Source organism: Strigops habroptila, chromosome 8 (genome assembly GCF_004027225.2).
Source record: "Strigops habroptila isolate Jane chromosome 8, bStrHab1.2.pri, whole genome shotgun sequence".
Taxonomy (NCBI): domain Eukaryota; kingdom Metazoa; phylum Chordata; class Aves; order Psittaciformes; family Psittacidae; genus Strigops; species Strigops habroptila.
In genome coordinates, this window is record NC_044284.2 from 15388276 (window position 1) to 15410994 (window position 22719).

Sequence of the window (22719 nt, forward strand, 5' to 3'; positions counted from 1 at the left end):
GGAGTGCAGGAATAATCACACTCTGTTTCTGGTGTCTTTGTCAGTGCTTATGCCTATGTTACTTCCCTCCAAGACCAATGCAACCAACAGAAATCCAGCTAATTCATCAGACTAAATCTACATATTTATTCTATATGGTGAGATGACACTGTGTTTGTAGAGTGTCTCAACTAAATTTACTATGCTGACCATGATGGCAGCCCAGACAGCTAGCTCACATATAGACACTGAACTGTGGACTCTTAAAATTGAGATGACTCCTGTCACCACTTTAATTTGCAACTTTTGAGATCCTGTACCAAAAGTTCTTCCTAGCTCTTCTCATTTTTATTTTAAAACTGTATGTTTTTCTTTTGTTCTCTCAGTTCCTCAAAAGCACTGACCTTTCTCAGGGACAAGCCAAGGATACAAGGGGGAGATGCCCAGAAGGTTTCATGCAAGTTTATCAGGGTGTCTGACTTGGGTATGGCATGTACTTTCCTCAGGAAGCCAAATCCTTCATGCTGGGTGAGGGGAAATCACCCACTGGACAGACCATTCAATAATGAGTGGTCTCAGAATAACACCCGAATTTTAGAACCCACACATATATAGAGAAAAGATTAATACAGATACTAACTGCACTTAGTTTATCCAAAGGTTCATTCACAAGACAGACAGATTTCATCAGGGTTTCTTTCACATTCTGTTTTCTAAGTTTTTCTCTTATTTTTAGGGACCAAAGATCTAAGAGTGCTAGCTTATGAAATTAATTGCTAATTTATTTATTTAGTCATTTATTTATTTAGTCATTTAGTCATTATTGTGCCTACTGGGCAAAACTATCATTGTAGTTAAGGGAAGTTTAAGCCAAGAAAGAACTCATCAACAATCAAGAATATTTTGCTTTGTTATTTGACAGATTATGACAGGTAGGATAAAACTGCGATTGCTCATAACATACCAACATATAACAGCAAGTAAAAATCTAAAACTGTGATAACTGTGATGAAAGATACTTTTCAAACACTATCTATGTTTTGTTTTGGATGCTTTAACACTCGCTATGTTCTCTTACCTTGACTGGCAATCCTACTCCTCAGGTGGGCCATAAACCTTCGTGACAGGGAGCTGACTATCGCACATTTTAACACATACTTTACAAATACAGTGATAGATAATACCTGTGTTCATAATGTAATGTAAATGTAGATTATACCATTGTTTCTACAGCTGATTTTTCCAAACCATCCAATGAAGCTTTACATCACAAAGAAACACAATGAATAAGCAACTCATTTCTCATGCTTCTAAGTTTTTCTCTTGACCTCCTTTTCACTGAAGTATTTCCAACAATGTTACATTGAGTCTTCATTCATGAGAGCTACTTACGGACACAACCTGGATCAGGCACCCAGCCATTCTTGGTGCATTCAGCTGTGCTTTTGCCAGTTGATGTTCTAAAATGATATCCAGGATTACACTGTATTGTGATTATATCACCTTCTTTGTAGTTGTCTCCTTGAGGTCTAAAGTTCCCATTGGGAATTCTTGGGGGAGAGCATATAATTTCTAAATAAAAAGAGAAAAAATGGTTGCTTATTTGAAGAATGTTTATACCTATTGCATAAGTTCTTATTTGCGTAGTATATTGACCATAACTGCATAAAATTGCTAAAAAGATGTTTCTTAGGGCAAAGAAAAGGTTACATTTCTCTCCCACTCTTAGAAACGTACAGTGCTGTAAGAGGAGAGTGACAGCTGTTATCGATGTCATGCTAATTAGAAGATTAAATCTTAACTGCAAAGAGAATGGTTGGAGCAAGAACTAGAAGTGATCAAACTGAATTTGACTGATCTTTTCCACGAGGTCATTCCACAGCTGGAATGACCTATGCTTGGCTCACTCACAGCTCTCCAGGGCTGGTTAATGAAGGAGGTCTCATAGGAGGGCAGGTTCAAAGGCAGATTGTAAATAGAGAAATAACTATACTTCTTAACTAGGAACTGATAATTTAAAGGGTGTGTGATTAAGATTAGGGTCTTGCACTGACACTGGAAGTATTTCGACAACTGAGAAAGGACAGGAATGCTGTTGTAAAAAGCCCATGGTATCTTTATGATTGGAGAAGCCAACAAAGCATATTATTTATAAACCAGAGCTTCAAAAATACCACTAACACACTCATGGCTGGGAAGGAATGACTATAAGGTAACTACAGGTTGGTCCTGCTTTGAGTGAAGGTGTGTGAATCATCTGTATGCATGTACTGATGAATCATCTAGGTTCAGTGATTAGTCTGGTAGGATCCAGAGCCACTGTTTGAATACGCCCCAAGTATCTTTGCCCAGTGTATCAGTGTCTGGAAGAATGTTTTGTTTGGCACTTCTCAAGAGCAGCATGTTACTAAATTGTAGGCAATGCATATTAATTAATATAATTGCTAATCTTGATGCAGAAAGGTCGAGAACTGAGTGGGCACTATGACTACTTCTTATTTCTAAAGTCTTTCTGGAAGAGGTCCCAGGAAGGTGGGTGGCACATAACATCCTACAGTGTTGCCCTGTTGCCAACATTTTTTTTTCCAGTTTCAATGTTTGGCAATTTCTTGAAGAGAATTCAAGGCACTACTGATTTCCACCAAATTTACATCAAACTATTTCAACTGGGACGTAACGTGCATATTTCTCTTTGTGGGATTTGGAGAGAGATTTAAATATAGTCTTAAAGTTCTGTAGTTGAATGAAACTAAAGAAAACCCCATAAGCCAGAGGGCTGATGTCAAAATAGGACTAGCCTCAGAAATTATGGATTTGTCATCTTAACTGCTCAGAAGGCATTTGAGAGTTAGAAAGCAAGAGGGAGTCTTGGCATTGCAAATATATTAATTTGTAGAGATTCTCAGACAATTTCTGATGGGAAACACCATGGACCGCAATTTCAACACCATGGTAATGTGGTTGTGCAACTGCATGTTCTAATGACATTAAACAAATTGTTAAATTCAGTGATGGACAGTGGCAGGATTCATGCATACCGTGTTGCTTTGGTCTCCGTTTATACATCAGTTCGTGTCCATGGTTCTTAGGGTTAGTGAATTACTATATTGTACACAATTCTTGACATAATGGCCATGTAGAAAGTTTTCAGCTTTATGTATAATCTAACACTACAATTCCATTGTAATTTTTAGCTTACGCACTTATGGTCATCAATGCATTACTTATTCTCTGAAATTGGGCTGTTTCACATTTGTTTGAACTCCTTTGGAAATGGCCAAGTCAACTTCAGAGTATTCCTCCTACAACACTATCTTACTATTTCCAAGCAACTCTGGAAAGGCAGCTTATAAACTAAGTCAGGATTTTAATTTGAAAGATACTTTGAAAGACACTTTTGTAATTTCCTGTCATTTCTGAAAGGTTGCACAGTACACTAACAATTTCTTACTGAAGCTCCATCAGTGAAATAGGGATAATTTTTTAATTGTTCTTTGGTTACGACTAGTTGATCAGAACTAGTAGTCTGGAAATTTAAAGAATGGATATAATAACTAGCAACCAGGTGCTCAGTCGGCTCACACTACAGTAAGACTCATCAGGACACTCAGACAAAATGCGGAGGTCAGTTCAGTAGGTCAAGCAAACTTCCATTGTCTCAAATATTCATACAGAGTGAGATGCTAAGTGGTGATTCATAAGTATGTCATCAAGCTAAGACTATTATTTTTCCACAGCATTGTGGTTTAAGCCCAGCTGGTAACTCAGCACCATGCAGCTGCTCGCTCACACCCCCCTGGCCAACTTCCCCCTCTGAGCGGGATGGGGAGGAGAATCAAAAGAATGTAAACCCCATGGGTTGAGATAAGAACAGTCCAATACCTAAAGTATAATACAAAACTACTACTACTAATAATAATGATAAGGGAAATAACAAAGGGAGAGAATATAAAACTAAAAGGTGAAAGGAAAAAAACCTCAATAAACAGTAGTGATGCATAACATAATTGCTCACCACCTGCTGACTGATACCCAGCCCAACCCGAGCAGCGATCTGCCCTTCTAGGCATGACGTGCTGTGGTACAGAATATCCTTCTGGCTACTTTGCGTTAGGTGTCCTGCCTCTGGTTCCTCCAGGCTTCTTGTGCCCCTCTTCACTGGATAAGCATGAGAGACTGAAAAGTCCTTGATCAGAGTAAATGCTGCTTAGCAACAACTAAAACATCGGTGTGTTATCAGCATCGTTCTCAGACTAAAGCCAAAACACAGCACTGCATCAGCTACTGGGAAGGAGAAAAATATCTGTTACAGCTGAAACCAGGACACTGCTGCAATTCATATGGTATCAAACAAATAATTCTTTAACTAGTCTTCCAACATACAGCACAGCCACTGAGTTGTAACAGTTATGTTCATGCTAAACACATTTAAAAAATACTGAGACCTGATATGAAGACAATAGGACTTCAAAAACCATACCACTTCTCTAAGAAGTTGGTTTCAAATGTTAATTTTCCCATGCCACTGAAGATTTCAGATTCCTTCTGTAGTTCGAATTTCTCTGGTATTAACACATGTTTTTTCCTGCTTGCTTAACTATTCATTTAGTGTCTGGTTTTTTCCACTCCTTGGATAAAATGTTTTCATCGTATTTTGCAGAAGGTAAAGAGATTCAGCTTTTCCTTCCTATTTTTCCAAATTAGATTTTTTTCCTGTATTCTTCCCACTAATTCTGAATCATATAAAAAACGAATAAAATAACAACAGCTACTAATGCTCATGAAGTATTTTAGCATCAGTTCTCATTATGCAGTATACTGGAGCAATTGTTGTTTTATGGACCTATTTAACTACACACTAATAAAAAAAGACTGAATTAACTGTTTTGCTGCTGCTTTCCATGGAAAACTCTTATCCAGTTGTTTGGTCCCTTTAACACTTAACACTTACTCCTTCCAGATCTTCATGGGAGATGGTCGGATTTCTCTTTTATAATAATAAATAAACTAACTTTTGTCATTACTAATCTCTGAAATTAGTTCCAAACACAAAAAATGTGCCCAAATAACTTTAGGTAAAGTTATACCAGTGCAATAGGGGGTTGGATTCCATCCTGATGCTGTACATCGTGCATCTGCTCTTTCACCATATCTGTATCCTTTATCACAGGCAAACTGTACTTGTTCAGTTTCCTTGTAAGATGCCTTTGGAGACCGTACATATCCATGCGGAATTTTTGGCACATCACAGATAATTTCTGAAATTGAGAAAGACAATATCCATATATTTTTGTTTATTTTTATTTGCTAAGAATAAATCCCTACTGGAATAAAATACAGGTTGGTTTGTTGTGGGTTTTTTTCTTTTTTCACTTGACTTCACAAAAACATTTGCATTTGGAAACTGTTTGAATCTTATTTGAAAACCTCTTCAGTGATCCTGATTGTGGGTGCCGGGTTAAAAGTGTGGCTGTAGCACAGCATTAATAGCAAACTGGTTCAAGAACCAGATTTCAAGGCTTTGCTTTGGATTTTAATGGATCTCAGAATCAGCATATAAGGCAGGGGACATTCTAAACCAAGTAACGAGGCTGCTGAAATTTAGGGATTTTCACTTTTTCAGATAATTTCATTTCCTTGTAATTTCCAGCAAATCTAAAGCTCTCTTATAGCCAGTGATGATTGGTTAAATCATGGCATCAACAGGAAAAAAAGAATTAAAACTATATTCAGCAAAAGTTACTAGCAATTGTGTTTATTCCCACTTATATTGAAATTATAATAAATGGGGGTTTCAAAGCAGCAAAATGCAGCACTGAAAGTGTGAACAAACCATACATCTATCTGACATCCTGACATATGTACTCTGCTCTTCTAAACACACACTTCCCAATTAGATAATAATAAATAATCTAAGAAATTTGATGGACTGAATATTTAAGTCTTTTGTTATCATAAGCTTTCTAGGATTCATTCTTAAATATTGACAATCTATTCTCACTCAACCTCTGTTTGCAAAATGGAGGAATAACCCATCTACCAGTACAAGCTGTGGATGAGGTGGGGTGTTGACCAGCTAAAAAGTAGTTTTGCGGAAAAACTTGGCAGTCCTGATGGACAAGTCAAACAGGGACCTCCAATGTGCCCAGTGTGCCTTTCAGCAAATAAATAAAACAGCATCCTGGGCCACTGGGAAGACTCTGCCAGCAGGGCGAAAGAGGTGATCCCTCCTCTACTCAACACTGTGAGACCACGTCTGGAATCTGGTCCAGGTCTGAGCTCTCAGGAAAGACATGGACAAATTGGAGCAGGTCCAGTGAAGGGACATGAAGAAATTAAGGAAAAACTGTCAGATAAAAACGAAGCTTAAAGAGAGTGTAGAGAGGAGAGCTTGAGGGGGAGGGAGATCTTATTTGTAGTATTAATTCCTGCCTGTGGTGTAGAAAGTAAAGATGATGAAGTAATTGGCACCCATGACAAGATGAGAAGCAGTGGTCAAAATTACAACACAGGAAATACTGCTTAAACATAAGAAAAACCATTTTTACTTAAGAGTGGTCAAACACTGGAATGGGTTACCCGGAGAGGCTGTGGAGTCTCCATCCTTGGACATGTTCAAAAGGTGACTGGACATGGTCTTGAGCAACTTGGCCTAGCTAACTGCTTTGAGGGACCTTCAGGGGTCCTTTCAACCTGCCCTATGTGATTCTGTGGTTCTGAAAAACTAAACACGAGTTAACCTCCTAACTTCTCAAAAGGGATTAGTCTGAAGGAAAAAAAAAAAAATCCATCATGATTTCTTTGTATTTTATATACCCTAAAAACATGAGTGAATTAAAACCATACTCACTTTTTAAACTTGGTTCACATAGATTCAAACTGTTTGCAATTACTTTGGTTAAATCAACACTAACGTGATTGAATCTTATGTAGACATACCAAAGCTATTTTCAAAGAACCTGCAGCCTGGCAAAACATACAGCTTGTAGTGAAAATGTGGAAAAAAACAGATGGTCCACTATGAATATATTAGCATCCAATATTCTCTAATTTCTCTTTCTTATCCTACTTCTCCTGCATGTATGCAATGGAGATTGTTTACAGCCCAGCTAGGCTTAATTGCTGTAGAATAAAGTGCAAGATTTGTAGTTTCCCATTAGTAACCAATCCTTACAAATCTGTTAGAACAAAGCTTCTTAATTACAGATAATAAAAAGTGTTTTATTTACCTTGGCACTGAGGCACATCACTATTCCATTTTCCATTAGAAGAGCAAATAATTTCTTTAGCTCCAACAAGACTGTATTTTGCATTACATTCAAATTTTACAACCTGGCCAAAAGAATGTTCTTGGCCGAGCTCAAATGCACAGTTGTAATTATTCCATTTTCTGTGCTTGTACAGGTAAACACTTCGCCACTAAAAAAAACAAAGTGGAACAAAAGGAAAAAAACCCAGCATTTTGAGGTCTATTCTATAAAAAAATTGTTAGACAAAAAAGTTAAAATACAGAAATCTCATTGTAATTTCCTTACACATTTTAGAAATATAACATTCTTGTTATGTATTCAGATACCATTGCAACAGACATAGTACAAAACCCTAAGAAAAAGGACAGACTGACATAGGAGGAAGCTTGTAGGCTGGCTCTCATCAATCTCTTCTGTCCTTGAAGGTTAAAGACAGAGCACCCAATGAACTAGATGACCTCCTGAGGTCTTGTGCAATGTAAATTATCCTATGATCCTATGAATTCTATGGATGGTTAGATAAGCCTTGACTGACATGTAGAGACATTAAACTTTGTCAAAATAGGTTAATTTACTTTAGAGCTATGCCAGACTGAATTTGTTATAGACAAATACCTGGAAAAGTGCTGAGTTATAGATTGACTACAACAGTTCAGTTACTAACTAAAAATTCTAGTTAAGAATATATTACCAGAACAATTATATTACCAAAACAATTATATATTATCAGAACATTATATTACCAAAGTGAACAAACACAAGATCAGCCACGAACTTAGACCTCTTATATCTCCTAACTTTGTAACTGCAGAAAAAGGAAAAATTAACATATGTCATTAGATATTTCTTATTACGGGGGAAATGCCTATCAAATCTCCTTCTTAAATGCTCACTTAGATATCACTGAGCAAGTGGCTGTTTTTTGTCTACCATAGCTTCCACTTCTTTCTGACAACATTTGCCATCTTATAAGTCTATGAGCCTTTTCTATGAGCTCGCATTTTATCTTCTAGTTTCCTCACAATTAGGACATTACACAAACTCCTCAATCATGAAATAAAAATCTTATGAGGACTTTGAAAATGCAGTATCTTGGTGACATGTGACAAAAAATGTTGGAAACCATTGCTCTACACTGTGCAGAGATCTGCATGCCTAGAATTGAGGAGATTCAAAATCCAGAAAACTAAATGTGAAATATCTGAGACCAAGGAAATGTCAAAACACAGACTATCATTTTTCACTTACTGAAGTTCTTCCACAGTATGCTAATAGGGAGAACTTAACTTGCAATAAAATCCTAATGGCTAGGATATTCACAGAGGTGGAGGAGAAAGCTGGCTAAAAACACACATCCTTTCACATACATCCAAAATCCCAATTGTCTTTTGTAACCATGTTCTGCAGGCATTTATTCTATGAGGGCCTTTAGGAGAGGCAGAGCTTTCAGCCAGTCTGAGATGACTAGAGTCCATTCTGTGAATGATTTTTAACAAAAGCTTGAGTGGTTGTTGGACTAAAATGGTTGAGCAGTAATTGTAAGTTTCATTGCTGCATAACTTGAATTAATAGTAGTAGAGAGATCATAGACTAGTTCTAGACAGTATCAGACAGATAAAAAGACAGTTTGCTAAAGAATTAAATGTCAAACTTCATTTACCTTCACAGTGAGGGATGTCATTGCTCCATCCATCTGCCTGACACTCACGGTAATTTCTTTGGCTGAGCATCCAGTATCTTACCGAATAAAAAGTAAACAATGCTAAAATACAGTCTCATTATGTGACAGAAACAGCAGTGCTGCTGTTTTTGAAGCAAATTATGTAAGTTTCACATGTTCTAGCACAGACTAATCAAAACTGAGTAGTTTTTCAGCCTGCATCTTCCCTTTTTATTTTAATTGCTTATGGCAAATAGTAATAATAAAAAAAATAATCTGGAAGTAGGAAGTAATCAGTAAGATGGCTTCTTCATTATAGAGATAGCAAGCTTTGGCTACATAACAAATAACCTAGGGGTAATTTACATGATCAATGGCAAGCAGAGTAAAACTCCTGTTGTTTGTGCTCTAGCATGACTGAAAGCCATGTGACAGCACCAAAATAGGACTTAATCCAAACCATATATATCTCATGCTTTGACAAGCTAGGTTTAGGTGTCTTAGTTTAGTTAGGTGTCTTAGGTTTGAGGGCAACATGGCCACAATGCTATGGCTTCTTCCTTGTCTGACTGTACTTAGAGGAAGCACTGCTAGTCCGAAACATCAGTGAAGAACGGTCTGAAATGATGGGATTAAGGAGACTATTGATTTTGGAATTCTTTTTGTGGAATTCAGACTAGATTCCAGCAATGCAAAGCCTACAAAAGCAAGGCTAAACTACCATAGCTGGTTTGCATTTCAAGAGGAAAGAATCCAGTCACGGGCATCCTTAACTAAGCTCAATACTATGTATTTGCCTTACTGCAGTTTTCATTGGAAAAGATGAATAAAGGAGGAAGAGAGAAGAATTTCTTCCAAGCAGCCAGTGAAGACGTTAGTGAGTCTACAGAAATGTCTTCCCTCAAACATTTTTTACAACACATTCTTCTTCAAAATAAAATAAAAAAAAAAAAAAAAAAAAAATTAAAGCAGGACTGGTAAGTTGTGGTTATAAATATGAGACTGTTGTATGGCCTAATGTCTTTGCTAACATAACTGCATCGTGACTGCCTACTGAAAGCACTGCTTCCAGCACACAAAGCTGCATTTCCATCTGAACTGGCTGGCTGGTGGAGACATGAGGCAGCCTTACAGACAGATCACTATTATTGTTTTCTACTCAGCCAGCCATGATTTCAAGTTAGCTACAGCCTTACATATTTTAGACGCTTTGGATGACAGCTTCAGGTGCATGAATTTAGTTACTTCAATAGCACCAGACATGAGAATGAGTTATATTTACTGTTACTGTAATTGCAGAAAATTTAATTAAACAATAATCAAGAATTAATATAAAGTTGCAGCTGCATTACAGACAATTCTATAGCTGACACTATAATTAACATCTTATGTTAACTCCCATATATTAAGTTAAATAAGTATTACCCATCATTACATCTGTACTCCACTCTGGCACCAAATACAAATTCACTTCCACTGGTAAGTTCAAAGGAACCAAACTCAATATCCAGGATGTCCACAGGCTTATCTGGTAAAAAACAAAACAAAACAAAACCAACAACGATAACAAAACCAAACAGCAGAAGAAAAAAGAAATTACACCATATATAGGAATGTGAAAGTGTGAAAGACAGCACTTTCCTAGTAATTAGTATGGAGTGCGAGCCTTTCAAAAATCAGGAAGGAGGTGTACGAATAGGCTATAACCCTGCTCCACTGTGATTCAGAGAAAATGGACAACCTCATGATCAATTTTGCTGTCTAGTGTGCTTTATCCTGAAAAGAGAACATGATCACTTTATCCGTGGCACACCATTCCTTTTCTCCTTCCACCTGCACCTTGCCAGTGTCAGTATCTATTCACTGGTGGTGGTATTTACTAAAATGTATTACAAAAAGCAACACCAAATTTTGTATAATTGAAAGATCCTTGTTCAATGAGTAGTTATATAATTACATATGAACCAGAGAGATATAAAAGAAACTAGTAAAAACTGCATTATTTTATTTTTACTCATGATTTGTATTCCTCTCTATTTGAATGACACCTGGCCTTAATTTATATTATCAAACCAAACACTATATTCTACTACTAAACATTTTCTATGTCAGATATGCTAGAAAAAAACCTCCTGTGTCTAAAATTCCTTCTTGCGTAAAACTAACTTATTACAGGAAAGAAGTATCTGCTGACTAACAATAACAAACTTTTCACTAATGAATTCTGTATGAGGGTGTGAGATACTTCTAAACTCTCAACACGGTATACTAGGGATAATAAATACCAGCTATCATACTAATCATGAATTTTTCTTCACAGATTAAAAGACAAGGCAGGAAAAAATAATTTCAAGTTCAAGAAATTATATCTTCCATTGAACTACTTGAATAAATTGGAAAGAAGAAAATAGCGGCTCTTAACTTGCATTCAGAAGCTAGGTGAGTGTTTTATTCTGCTTAGACTGTAAATTTCATCTGCATTAGACTTTTCCAGAAATTTTGAAAGCAAGCTCCTAATAACTTAATAATCCAATCTAATAACATAAATCTGGCTGGCCTAGAGTAAGATCTTCTCCTATAAGGAAAGAAAATGGTAATCCTTTGACCTGGAGAAAAGGAATTTCCAAAAATGTTCCTTATACATACATACTTTTTAGGATGATATTTTAAAGGATGCTGAAATAAGTTAGTTAGTTACAGGTAAAGACACAATGGCAATTTCACATTGACATCACTGGCAAGGAATGTGAACTGTCAGGTCAAATGGTTGCGCATATTTTTGCATAAATCTGACTTCTGCATTCTATCCCTGGGAAGAGTTGTTTCCATGCTCCATCAGCACACTCAAATACGATTCGTCCAAGTTTTATATATCCAGGCCGACATCTGTATGTTACTTTAGTACCATGTGGATAGGGAGGGTTGTCCCATCTTTCAGTAGGCACTTCTTTACCCTCCTCGGTGGAGGTTCATTGCAACGCTGAAAATTATAAACAAAAAAATATTGGTGACTGAAGCACATACAAACACCAAAATAATTTTACAATAGAAAATGTAGCAAGAAATCCCAGGGACATTTGTGATCAAATGAGCATATGTTTTCTACTTAATCCTCACAAAACAAGAAACTGCCAAGAATCCATATATTGTAGGAATATGAACACACATTTAGAAGGACATAAGAATAGTCAAGCAACTACCAAGAAACCACACAGGAAGTCATAATTCACAAATAGATTTTAATTACAAAGACTGAGACGAGAATTACTGCTCCGGTTCTAACCACAGAAATCCTTTACGATTCCATCTGCAGGAGTCCCTCTGCCTGTCCTTCTATTACCACAGTGAACAATTCTGTGCATTCTGTAGATTCCTTTCAAGCTTCTATTTTCTTCCTGCAGCCACCACCCATCCTTACCGACATTAAGTCCATGTGCCACTTGATCAAGCTCTGCCAAATCTCCCCTCAGCTCTACATGGCCTCAGCTTTCTCTCTAAGCTGAGACCATCTGATATTCCAAAACTTATTTCCTCCTGTCAATGAGTTACTTATGCATGATGTGATTAATTCTGGGTATTCACTTTGACCTTGCCAGCTTCCAAAGCATTTTAACTCAGTTTGGGAGGTGGATGGGTGGTGTCTGATATTTCTCAAACAGTTCAATACTATACAGTCCTTCCCCAAAAGCTCTTTCTGGGACTTCTTCAGTGTCCACGAAATGTAAGCCAGCTCATATGAGTTACAAGAAATAAGCCTAAATTAATTTCATTAAGAAGTTCCTCAACAGCTTGAGAATGAGAAAAAACAGACTAAAGGGGAAGAAACAAATGTTGGGAAGCTACTTAATGAAAGACTAAATGATCTTTGTAAGAAACATTTTTATTGTTTTGTTTATAATAGTTGACCTAATTTCAGTGACTAATTCTCTGTGCTTGATGACTGAAATGCACTTATTTTAAAGACTGAAGCTTTACCCAGAATAATAGAGTCTGGACAGTCTAGCTAATCAGATGTGATGAAAGTTTGTTTTATGTCTGAACATGAAAGATGAGAATAAACGAAACAACCTCTGAGAAATGCAGCCCTGGAAGAGAAATTAAAACCTTTATATATCCATATAGATATCCACCACATCCACCATATCCAAATAAATACCCACCAGGGAAGGAAATTTCTTAGTGAGTAAATTCATTACTCAGTAGAGAGAGGGCACAAAAGTCCTCTCACCAGTTTACTTGTAAAGCCAGAGTCTGAGAAAGCAGCAATACTCTCTGAAGCTTTCTTATGGATTGTTTGGGTGCTACCTCAAAGTGGAACTACAGGAAAAATATTTGGAATCTCTCCTCATGCAAGGGATGTGGAGTTATGGCCTGCTGAACTAAACTGTGGAAATCACAACCATAGATTAAGTAGCTGTGATTTCTAATACAAAATGAGCGGATTAAATACTCTTCCACATCAAAGTGTGGAATAAGAATTTTACTTTAGATGTACAAAGACATACCCTTGAACACTCACTGTTGTTATTTCAGTCAGTGAAATACCTACCAAATTAGAGGCATATTTTTAGAAAATTGTTTAAAGATAAAGAAAAAAACCTGCAGAATTTTAAGTGTTCTGTAGTTATGGCCTTTTGAAAATATAAAGAATGTTAATTGTGAGATCTAATAACTTTATTTTGCCTATTTTAAGTAGCCAGAAGTAGACAAGCTTTGACGATACTGCCGAGGTGCTAACAGAAGAGTACACTCACATATTCACGTTTTTTCCAACTACTTTAGTAACTACGCTCTCTCCTACAAATCATATCTAAGTAAAAATTATTGCTCCTGTCCACTAGAGGGTACTGCTATACTAACAAAAAAGGTAGTAGGGAGTCCTGCCTTAGCAAGATTTAGACTCACTTTCTAACAACGTTTTTGTAAAATGTAGGAATGAGTGAAATGAACAGGACTCCTCCTCTAGCTAGTTCTGTCTTTCAAATGCGTTAAAAATGGTTAGTTTACTCAAAAAAAAAAAAAAAAAATTGTAATAGTGAGAAAAGGATTTTTTCTAATTCTACTTATTTTTCATCAGAGCTCGTTACAATTAGTGCTTTCAGTTTGCAAGCTGAGAAAGCACACTCTGACTTATGTGATTAAAAAATTAAGCTATTTAGTACAAGGAGAGCATCTCTGCTCTATTCTTCCATTACTTCTGAGTTTTACCATATTACTATTACCTGTTGTGCAGAATGGGGTCTTTTAACATAAAAAAGGGGGAGGGGCCCACAAAAAATAATCGCCTTAGTCTCTTTATTATTTCTAATACATGCTTCTTTCTGGGTTTTATTTCAACTCTCTGATTGTTCCTCAACACTCCTGCCCTGATGTCAAACCATGTGTTTCCATCAACAGTATGTACATGTATTTCTGACTACAGCTAATTACTCTTCTTTTTAATGCAGTTTCTAAGCAGCTTGGAAAGGAAAAATCTGCTGACAGGATGTGCTTCTAAACTATATTAATTACATCATGCACTTTGTTGTGTATACTCACCGAAATTGGGAGAGTTTTATTTTAGAAAGCATGCACTAACGCACACCTTCAAATCCTTTAGTGAGAGACCAGGAGAACTGGAATTAATCATTTACTATTAATATGTGATTTGAACCCGGTTAGAAATAGCTCAAGTTGCTTTCTTGCTGTCATTATACTGGTAGTAACTTCCGTAACGTCAAGCACAAACTATGAATTCAGGTAGAAGTATTTTTCAACTCTTATGCAAAAACCTAGCTCTTGAACAACTCACATAGACATTCAACATAAAGCTTGAACTAAGAACCCTGGTAATAGTTGTCTTGGATAAATCAAATATTGCTACATTCATATTCCTCTGCAATCTCTCTGATCTAAAGAAAGCACTGTGAAAAGGAAGTGCAAATTCAGGAAAACTTTCTTTTCAAATTTCAGGACTTTTCTGGGATTTTTTTCAAATAAATTAGACTCCATTAGTTGCTTTGGAGCAGTATTTACTATAAGAATATATAAAAAACATGATACATATCAGTAATGATGTCCTGATTTTTCAGTTTTTCAAAGTAAAATCGATCAGATAGATTGTTTTGATTAATAAGGTCTTCATCAACTTCACCTAAAATTAAAAACAAGCAAAGACACACTAGCTCAAAAACACATAACACCCTTTCCCCAACAGTCTATGTATAGAAACCCAGATAGAAAGCAAAAAAAAAAAAAAAAGTTACTAAACATACATTAAACAATATAAACACAGTATCAAGAAAAATAAATTGAACAGAGAAGCAGAAAATATCAGAGGCTTCTGAAAAGAATCCCAGAATACTAGCTACCTCTTTAAACATGAATGAAGCATACCTGTATACATTTATCTCATTTAATGGATTAAAACCAATCTGTCAGTCAACAGATATTTTGTAAGCTTTTCAGTCAATTTTGTAATTATTCCTCACTTTCAGATTATTTTACAGATTCTGCCAGGCAGAAAGAAACGCTTATTTATTGAATATTTTCTATTTTGATCTACTGGCTGTTTACAGGGTTTAGATGTTAGAATTAACAAACACAATTAATAACAAATGAGTTGTCTTGCTCTAGTTTATAAGGATAGCAACAATTAAAAAGTTCTGCAACAGATTTATAACAGCAGTAGTTACCCAAATAAATAGGTGAAATAACACCTATCACAACATACTAAGTACTAAAGGTGCTAAACACTTCCAGAAAATATCTCAATTATTGTTGTCAGCAGTTCATTAAATAGGCTACAATGCAAACATTTTATTTACCTATTTAGTTACCATCTTCACATACACTTTAAGAAAGGGTTGGGTTTTATTCTCCCACATTAAAGCTTACCTCTTTCTGCAGTACAATACATCCAGCATAAGACCAGAGCTGTATAGCCCAGGAATGACATCCTAGAGATTCAGAAACTCAAACAGATTTAGTATCGTAGCCTACTTTTTTTTGATTACTTTGTGTTATTTCCAATCATTTTCCTCACTAACTGTTCCAGGGACTGACCTTGCAAAGCATTTATACTCTGGTTTCGGCAGTCACTTCCCCTAATCCTCTTGCAACACACAAATGTTTCTTTTTTTTTTTTTTCCCCTCCCTCTCTAAACTTTGCAAATGAATAAATAAATAAATGTCCAGCAATTTTGGGTGACACAATCCTTCCTGTGGTTTTTACATCTTACCTCATTTTTTTTCAGATTAACCCATTCCATATTTAGATGAGCTCATTTCTCTTGGTATCCAAAAGAAGTTGTACAAATAAAATATTTTGTGAGTCCTCGTCTTATATGCTTCGTTGAAACTCACACTAAATGTGTGTAAAAATTAACTATATTATATGCATATCATTCAAGATCTATGTTGAAAACATTTGAAATAAAAAGCAGACAACAAAAATACAAAGTGACTTACTAACACCCTGGTTCTTGTATAAGATAACTAGAGCAAAGGAAATGTACTTGATCAAATACTTGATTAAATAAACTTAGGTGATGTTGAAGCACTTGTCTCAGTATTGCATGAGAAATTATAAGATGGAGAAGATGTGAATGAATTTTGAGATGGGTAATGAAATATCCAAAGAAAAGTAATAAAGGTTGCAGTAAAAGAAGCACAGTATGGCAATCTGCGCTAACAGAGGAACTCCTCATGGATTCAGGTAAGCAACAGTCTTATTAATATTTTCATTAAATGTCTTGGCTTTATAAGAAGCGCACTCCAGTGGAAAACTGGATCATATGAAGAGAATTATTTGATACTGAGAATTAGGGAAAAAAAATTTAAGAGTGCAAAGTGCTCTTGGGAGATAGACATAAAACAGCTGCACACTAGATATCCCATAGTGGTGATGTCTGACTAGCATGGAGTACACACAGACTGATCTTGTATATACTCCCAAAAGGCCACATAACGTACCCTTAAAATCACCGGCTTAGTTAGCCTACTGATATAGGATAAAAAATAGTGTGTTTAGAGAACAGAACTCAAATCAAACCTGAATTCCAAAGCAGTTAAAACTTTCCTCTCAAAATGCAGCTAGAATTATTTATTTTTTTTCTTTTCTCCCTTCCCCCCCCCCCCCCCCTTTTTAAAAAGGGCTGTGTTTTCATCAGTTACCAATTCTAAGAAATGGCCTTAGCAAAAACTGGCATTCAAATGTTTCATGTCTCTTCCAGACAACATAAAAACTCTTCCTGTCCCTCCCTCTTTCTCTTGCTGAGCGACTCCTATGTGGAGAATGAACTCCATGACCTGTGATGATCGGTCTGCATGAAATTGCAGTTACTGGTGCATACCTGGTCAGTAAAAAGATATTTTTTGCACCTGCCTAAGTTGGGTTCTAAAAAAGCTCCAGATAGAACTTCACTGCCCAAATCTTCAATTCTTTTTGTTCTGTAATAGAGAACCGTGTGCTGCTGCAGACAGCAGTGCTCTAACTGCACCAACAATCCCACTTGTCTTCTCTGCACCAGTCTTATTGAACTACCATACATGTATGCTTTTACCCGCTTCTGTACCAGTGTGTTGCTGGAAGCAAAAGATAGTTTCCTTGCAGTGGTGAGGAACTTACGATGGTTTAACTTTGTCACAGCAGCGGTACTATCTGCTTTTCAAATGTAGCAGTGACACTGCTGCTTTTCAATTCCTTAACCACTGTGGGAAGCTTAGAAAGCAGGAGAAACATTGAGGCAGAGTGCTGGGAGGCACTCGGATTCCAACCCAGACACAGTGACTCAAACTGATTAGCTATAAAAATCCACGCTGCAAGCATGGGTTCTAAAATTTCTCCAATTTCAAGTGTTGTATTTTCTGATCTCAAAGTGGTTCAGGCGTTACCAAACTGCTTTTGGGTTATTAAACCATTTGCCAAATCATTACTCAATTGGGCTTGAAACGCAGTCAAAGATACTTTCCACTACAGCTGAACCAAAACTGGAACTGAATTGAAAATTTACCATAAATTTCCTGCATGCTCTCTATGAATACAGGCAATGTTAAAACTATAACATCAGCACACAAGAGCAGATAGGTATAAACTTCCTATGAATAAATTAAAGACTCACCTAACCTAGTGAGGCTTTGAAGTAATCTTTGCACAAGCATAATGTAGGCCTATATAAAGAAACCATGTTTGATCACAAACCAAGGGACTAGACTTAGTCTTTTCCAATTTTGTATTTGTGATCTTAAAGTCATTGATTAAACTTACCCTAACTAAACAGAAATAAAGTCAGGAACTTAACAAATCACAGCATCATAGAATCAACATCAAATATATTTCTAAACGACTTTTCTTCACTAGTGCCCCAAAGTTCTAACCATACACACAAAAGCTGTGCAGCCAGCCACCTATGGTTTTACACACACTCCTACTCTTGCATATACCTTTTGTAGGAGATGTGGGTGCTCAATGTGTACCTGTGCTGCACCTTACAACCTGCTAAAGCATCCACTAGGGAGAAAGCAGCACAAGCTTACAACCCACCAGTTGTGGGTCCCTACCTATTACACCCTGCACTGTCGCTCCCCAAACTGGATGCAGGCTGCTGGCAGAGTCAGACAGGGAGAGTGCTCTGTCTGGCCCAGAGAGAGGTTTTGATGCCAGTACCTGAACATGTAGCAGTGTCCAACCCAACTCCTCCGGTTTTGACTGCTTGTCCTGTTCTCGCTGTTCACCCTATTATTACAAAGTTTCATTTGTCCCTTACATTTCTTTCCAACCTGGCACCTTCCTTGCTTCAAAACTCTGCAACTCCCTGGTTACTGTTTAATCTGGCTGATGGTTGTCATTCCCTTCAATACCATCAGCTACAGCATATACACTCTCAGACAGTTTTGGATGCTTGAACTCACATTCCTACCTTAAAAGCTGTTGTTGTCCAGGCCGTTTTACCAAGGATGGGCCATGTGAGCACCACTGCAAACAGAAAGCAGCATTAGGAATTCTTTGAATATTCCTTCAGCTTCTTCCAACACAAATTAGATAACAGCATGTGTTCAGGCATGCTCAGGGTTTTGCAGCAATGACAGGAGACATATTGTGTCCAATTCTAAAAGTATTTTGTACCACACTTCTTATTACTCTCTTGTTTAAATAAAATCTCATTCTCCCACCTTTGTGCTCTGTACTCAAAAGCAAAGTTAAAATTACTTGAAAAGGTGTTCTTTGCAAAAAAAAGATGCTCTCCTATATAAAAGCAGCTGTCAGTATATCTAGTTTTAAATGAAGTCCTCCTACTCACAGCCAAGTGGAGATATACTGAAAGGCAATTCAGAGGTTATCACCATTTCCTACCAGCTTGTTCTCCTCTGATGCGGTGCTGCTATTCCTCTTGTTCCTATGGTTTCTTTCCACGTCACCACTGGTCCGAGGACTCTGCTGCACCAGGACCATGGGTAGTCCTGAAGTGGATGCTGTTCCTTTTTGGATCAGTGCTATGATGGTTTAGCATATAAGAATACAAAGATCAGGCCATATCGTGTGCCCTGTGTCTGAAACAGCCTTATAAGGATCATGCTTGCAGTATAGAGTCATGCTCACCAGGCTAAAAAAACATGCCCTCTACCTACCAAGATGTCAGTTTCACTAGATACAATACAAAAAAAATCCCCAAACAAACAAACAGGCAAACAAACCACCAACAAACAAACTAAATCAAAACCACCTCCATTTTTTTATTTATTTATTTTTTTAAATCCTTTCAGAGAAATTATCAAATTGGAAATTCCTCACATTTCTCCTTCTGCCCTAGCTTTGTAGCTTACAGTGACCTTAAAACTCTGTTCTCACTTTGGGCTATTTCAGTCTGTTACTGTTTCTGAATCACTATCAAACCTTTCATGTCAGTGGAACAGTCTGCTACTGCACAGCCATTTAAAAAATAGGCACCAAGAGGAAAGATAAGAGGACTCCAAACATATTTTTTCCCTGAAGTTTAAATAATTCCAAACACTGCAGCGTTGTACTCTGGAAGGTGTACCAGACAGTAAAATGAAGAAACATGCAAAATAAAAATGCAAAATACTCAATAAAAGTTCAATAGGATCATTAAAGACTTAAAGGTGTGTAAGAATGGGAAGATTTGCTTAAAAATAAATACTTCTTTTGAAAAAAAAACCAAACAAACGTGTAGCCGTCTGGAGCTTGTGCTGCTGCCTGCAGAATATTAACAATTTTGTAAAAGTTTCATTATATATAAGTAGTATTCCTCCAGTAGCTGTGCTTTCTTAAAGGACAGTCAAGATTATCATCAATTATTCCTGTTACTAGTCCAGCACACAACCTAGAAAAGAGGTGCCATAAGGATTTCTCTCTGCAGAAACACTGCAGGAACTTACTGGACAATGTAATTATTATTTATACTACAGTAGTACTCAGACACTACCCCCCAGACTGTACTGTAAGATTCAGAATGAACCAAAAATGGGCCTCATCCCTAACAGCCAAGAATATAGTAAGCTGTAACAAATGTAAACTAGCAAAGAAAGGGACAAACCCGATACGCTCATGTTGACCTAACTCACTAGCAAGTTCTTTTTGAGAAAAGGATGTGAAAGAGGGGCATTACAGTGGCACTCCTTTGCAGCGTGGGAGAAGTAAGAAAATGATGATGCTTTCAAATTATAATGTGTGGGAACACAGAGTATTAGGGAAAGATGCAAGACAGAAGTAATCATGTGAATAGGAAATGACACAGAAGAATAAGGCAAAGTCCAGGCAGTCCTTGGAATTGAAATTAGTCGATCTTTGATCTAACAGATATGGTGTTATGGTCACAAAAATGAGGAATGTAAAAAAGGCTGCCCTCATCCAAGCAGTAACTGACACACAAAATGATGAGCTTAAGAAATGTATGCTAGATTATTTGAAATAAATGTGTGAGAACTAGATGTTATAGATGCAAGGATTTAAAATTACAATCTCAAAGTACTGTGGGCCCTATATATGTTGTACTGTTCAGTTCAGCAACATCCCTTTGCTCTCTACCAACCTCAAGAAGCACAAGTATTGTGTAAATGTAAAATGTAAGGCTATATGATTTAAATGTAATTTTGCCATCTTGCAACTCAGTAGGAACCCACTTAGGCATCCTGGCCTGAGCTATGTCCATTACTAAGTATTATTCGTATACAGTGGTGATATATATGCTTTGTAGACATATATTTTAAAAAGTCAAAATTGCAGTCAATGAGCTTAAATGCTTAAATCCATTAAGGCATCCTCTAGATAACCATTTCACACTGGTGTAGTTTATACTCATATACTCTACATCACTAAATAACAGTTCAGTATCATGGTAGGCAAAGAGGAAGAGTCCTCAAAATACATCTTGTATTGATCCTTGAGATCCCTTCCAACGTGGTATTTCATAATTCTATAACCTCTCACCAGTTTTTGCTATTGGTTTCATTTAGTCTCTCAGACACATTCCAATTACAGGATGCTGTGACTTTCAGTCCAGCACATCTAACTTGAGTCCTGTAAGACATCTACATCCTTCACTTCGGATATGAGATTGCTTTTGGAGCTGATGGTCTGAAAGCAGGCAAAAAAATAAAAATAAAAAAAAAAAAATAGAAGAAGAAGAAGAAAACCCCCTAATAGATTTCTTAAAAAAAAAAAAAAAAAAAAGAAAAAAATGTTGTTTTCTAACTGAGGACTATATGTTTTTCAGTGTTGAAAATCTATTTTCTGAGATAAACAGTATTTATCGCCACAGACTCCTCATTTCAGAATTTCATCTAGGCACATTTTAACACACAATGTCATTATGCTTTTTTCTACAGAAGACTCCACCTTTGCAGATTCTTTTGGAAGTGAAACTGCAGCTAATGTGAATCAAATATTGTTTAAGTGCAGTTTACTGGTCTAAAGCCCAAATCATTTTATCAACTGTGAATACTGAGTCCTTAAATATTCTACTCGGCTGGCAAATGCTAACACTAAAGAATGTCCCAGTGAGTGTCAATAATTAAACTTTTTAATAATGACAACCTTTTTGATGAAAATATAAAAGAACTACCACAATAATCTGATTCACTTTATTACATTAGAATGCATAATTCAGATTTAGATAGAGGGGCAGAACCTAAGACCATAGAATCAGGTAGGTTGGAAAAGATCTTTAAGATCATCAAGTCCAACCCGTCCCCCAGGATTGCCAAGTCCACCACTAACTCACGACACTAAGGGCCTCATCTACACAGTTCTTGAACACTTCCAGGAATGGTGATTTCACCACTGCCCTGGGCAGCCTGTTCCAATGCCTGATCACCCTTTCAGCGAAGAAACTTTTCCTAACATCCAGTCTAAACCTCCCTGGTGCAGCTCGAGGCAGTTACCTCTTGTCCTACCGCTTGTTACTTGAGAGAAGAGTAACAAGCTCCTCACTCTAGCCTCCTTTCAGGTAGTTGTAAAGTCTTGAATTAAGAACAGTGTTAATGGTCTACGTATACCTCCATATACACTGCAACTGTTCAAAAAGTCCAGAATCCATTTGCATTGTGCCAGCCTGTTTTACCTATACACCACCAAAAATATAAGTAACCTAAAAAGGAAACCTAAATATTTTTTTTCTTTCTGTAACTCAGTATGATCCAAGATTTATAACCAATAACTAGCAACAAACCCAGTAACACAGTTCCTAGTTGTGTCATCCCCCCCTTCCAAACTTCAGAGTTAAGTACTTGAAAAGAGTTACTCGCCTACATCTAGCCAATTTTTTTTTTTAAAAAGAGATTTATTAAAGTCTATTTTCAGTCCCCAAGTCAAGCCAGGGCTACAGATGCTTC

At 36.8% G+C, this 22719-nt stretch overlaps 1 protein-coding gene across 6 annotated transcripts in view; it reads right to left on the minus strand.

The window, feature by feature from the left end:
* The window catches only part of CFH (complement factor H), a 40377-nt gene extending 21018 nt beyond the window's left edge, over window positions 1–19359 (minus strand). For 4 of the 6 annotated variants that reach the window (XR_003992525.1, XR_003992524.1, XM_030493969.1 and 1 more), the window contains exons 1-7: window positions 15766–15927; window positions 11684–11869; window positions 10315–10417; window positions 8890–8966; window positions 7209–7398; window positions 5067–5237; window positions 1372–1551 (exon numbers count right to left, since the gene is read on the minus strand). Coding sequence is in view for 4 of the 6 variants with exons in the window: in XM_030493969.1 (XP_030349829.1) it covers window positions 1372–1551; window positions 5067–5237; window positions 7209–7398; window positions 8890–8966; window positions 10315–10321 (625 nt within the window). In the remaining 2 variants the exon portion in view is untranslated. Of the gene's footprint in view, window positions 1–1371; window positions 1552–5066; window positions 5238–7208; window positions 7399–8889; window positions 8967–10314; window positions 10418–11683; window positions 11870–15765; window positions 15928–18788; window positions 18845–19222 lie in introns of those variants that run through there. The other 2 variants (XM_030493968.1, XM_030493970.1) reach the window with 2 other exon arrangements.
* Between the last annotated feature and the right edge of the window lie 3360 nt (window positions 19360–22719).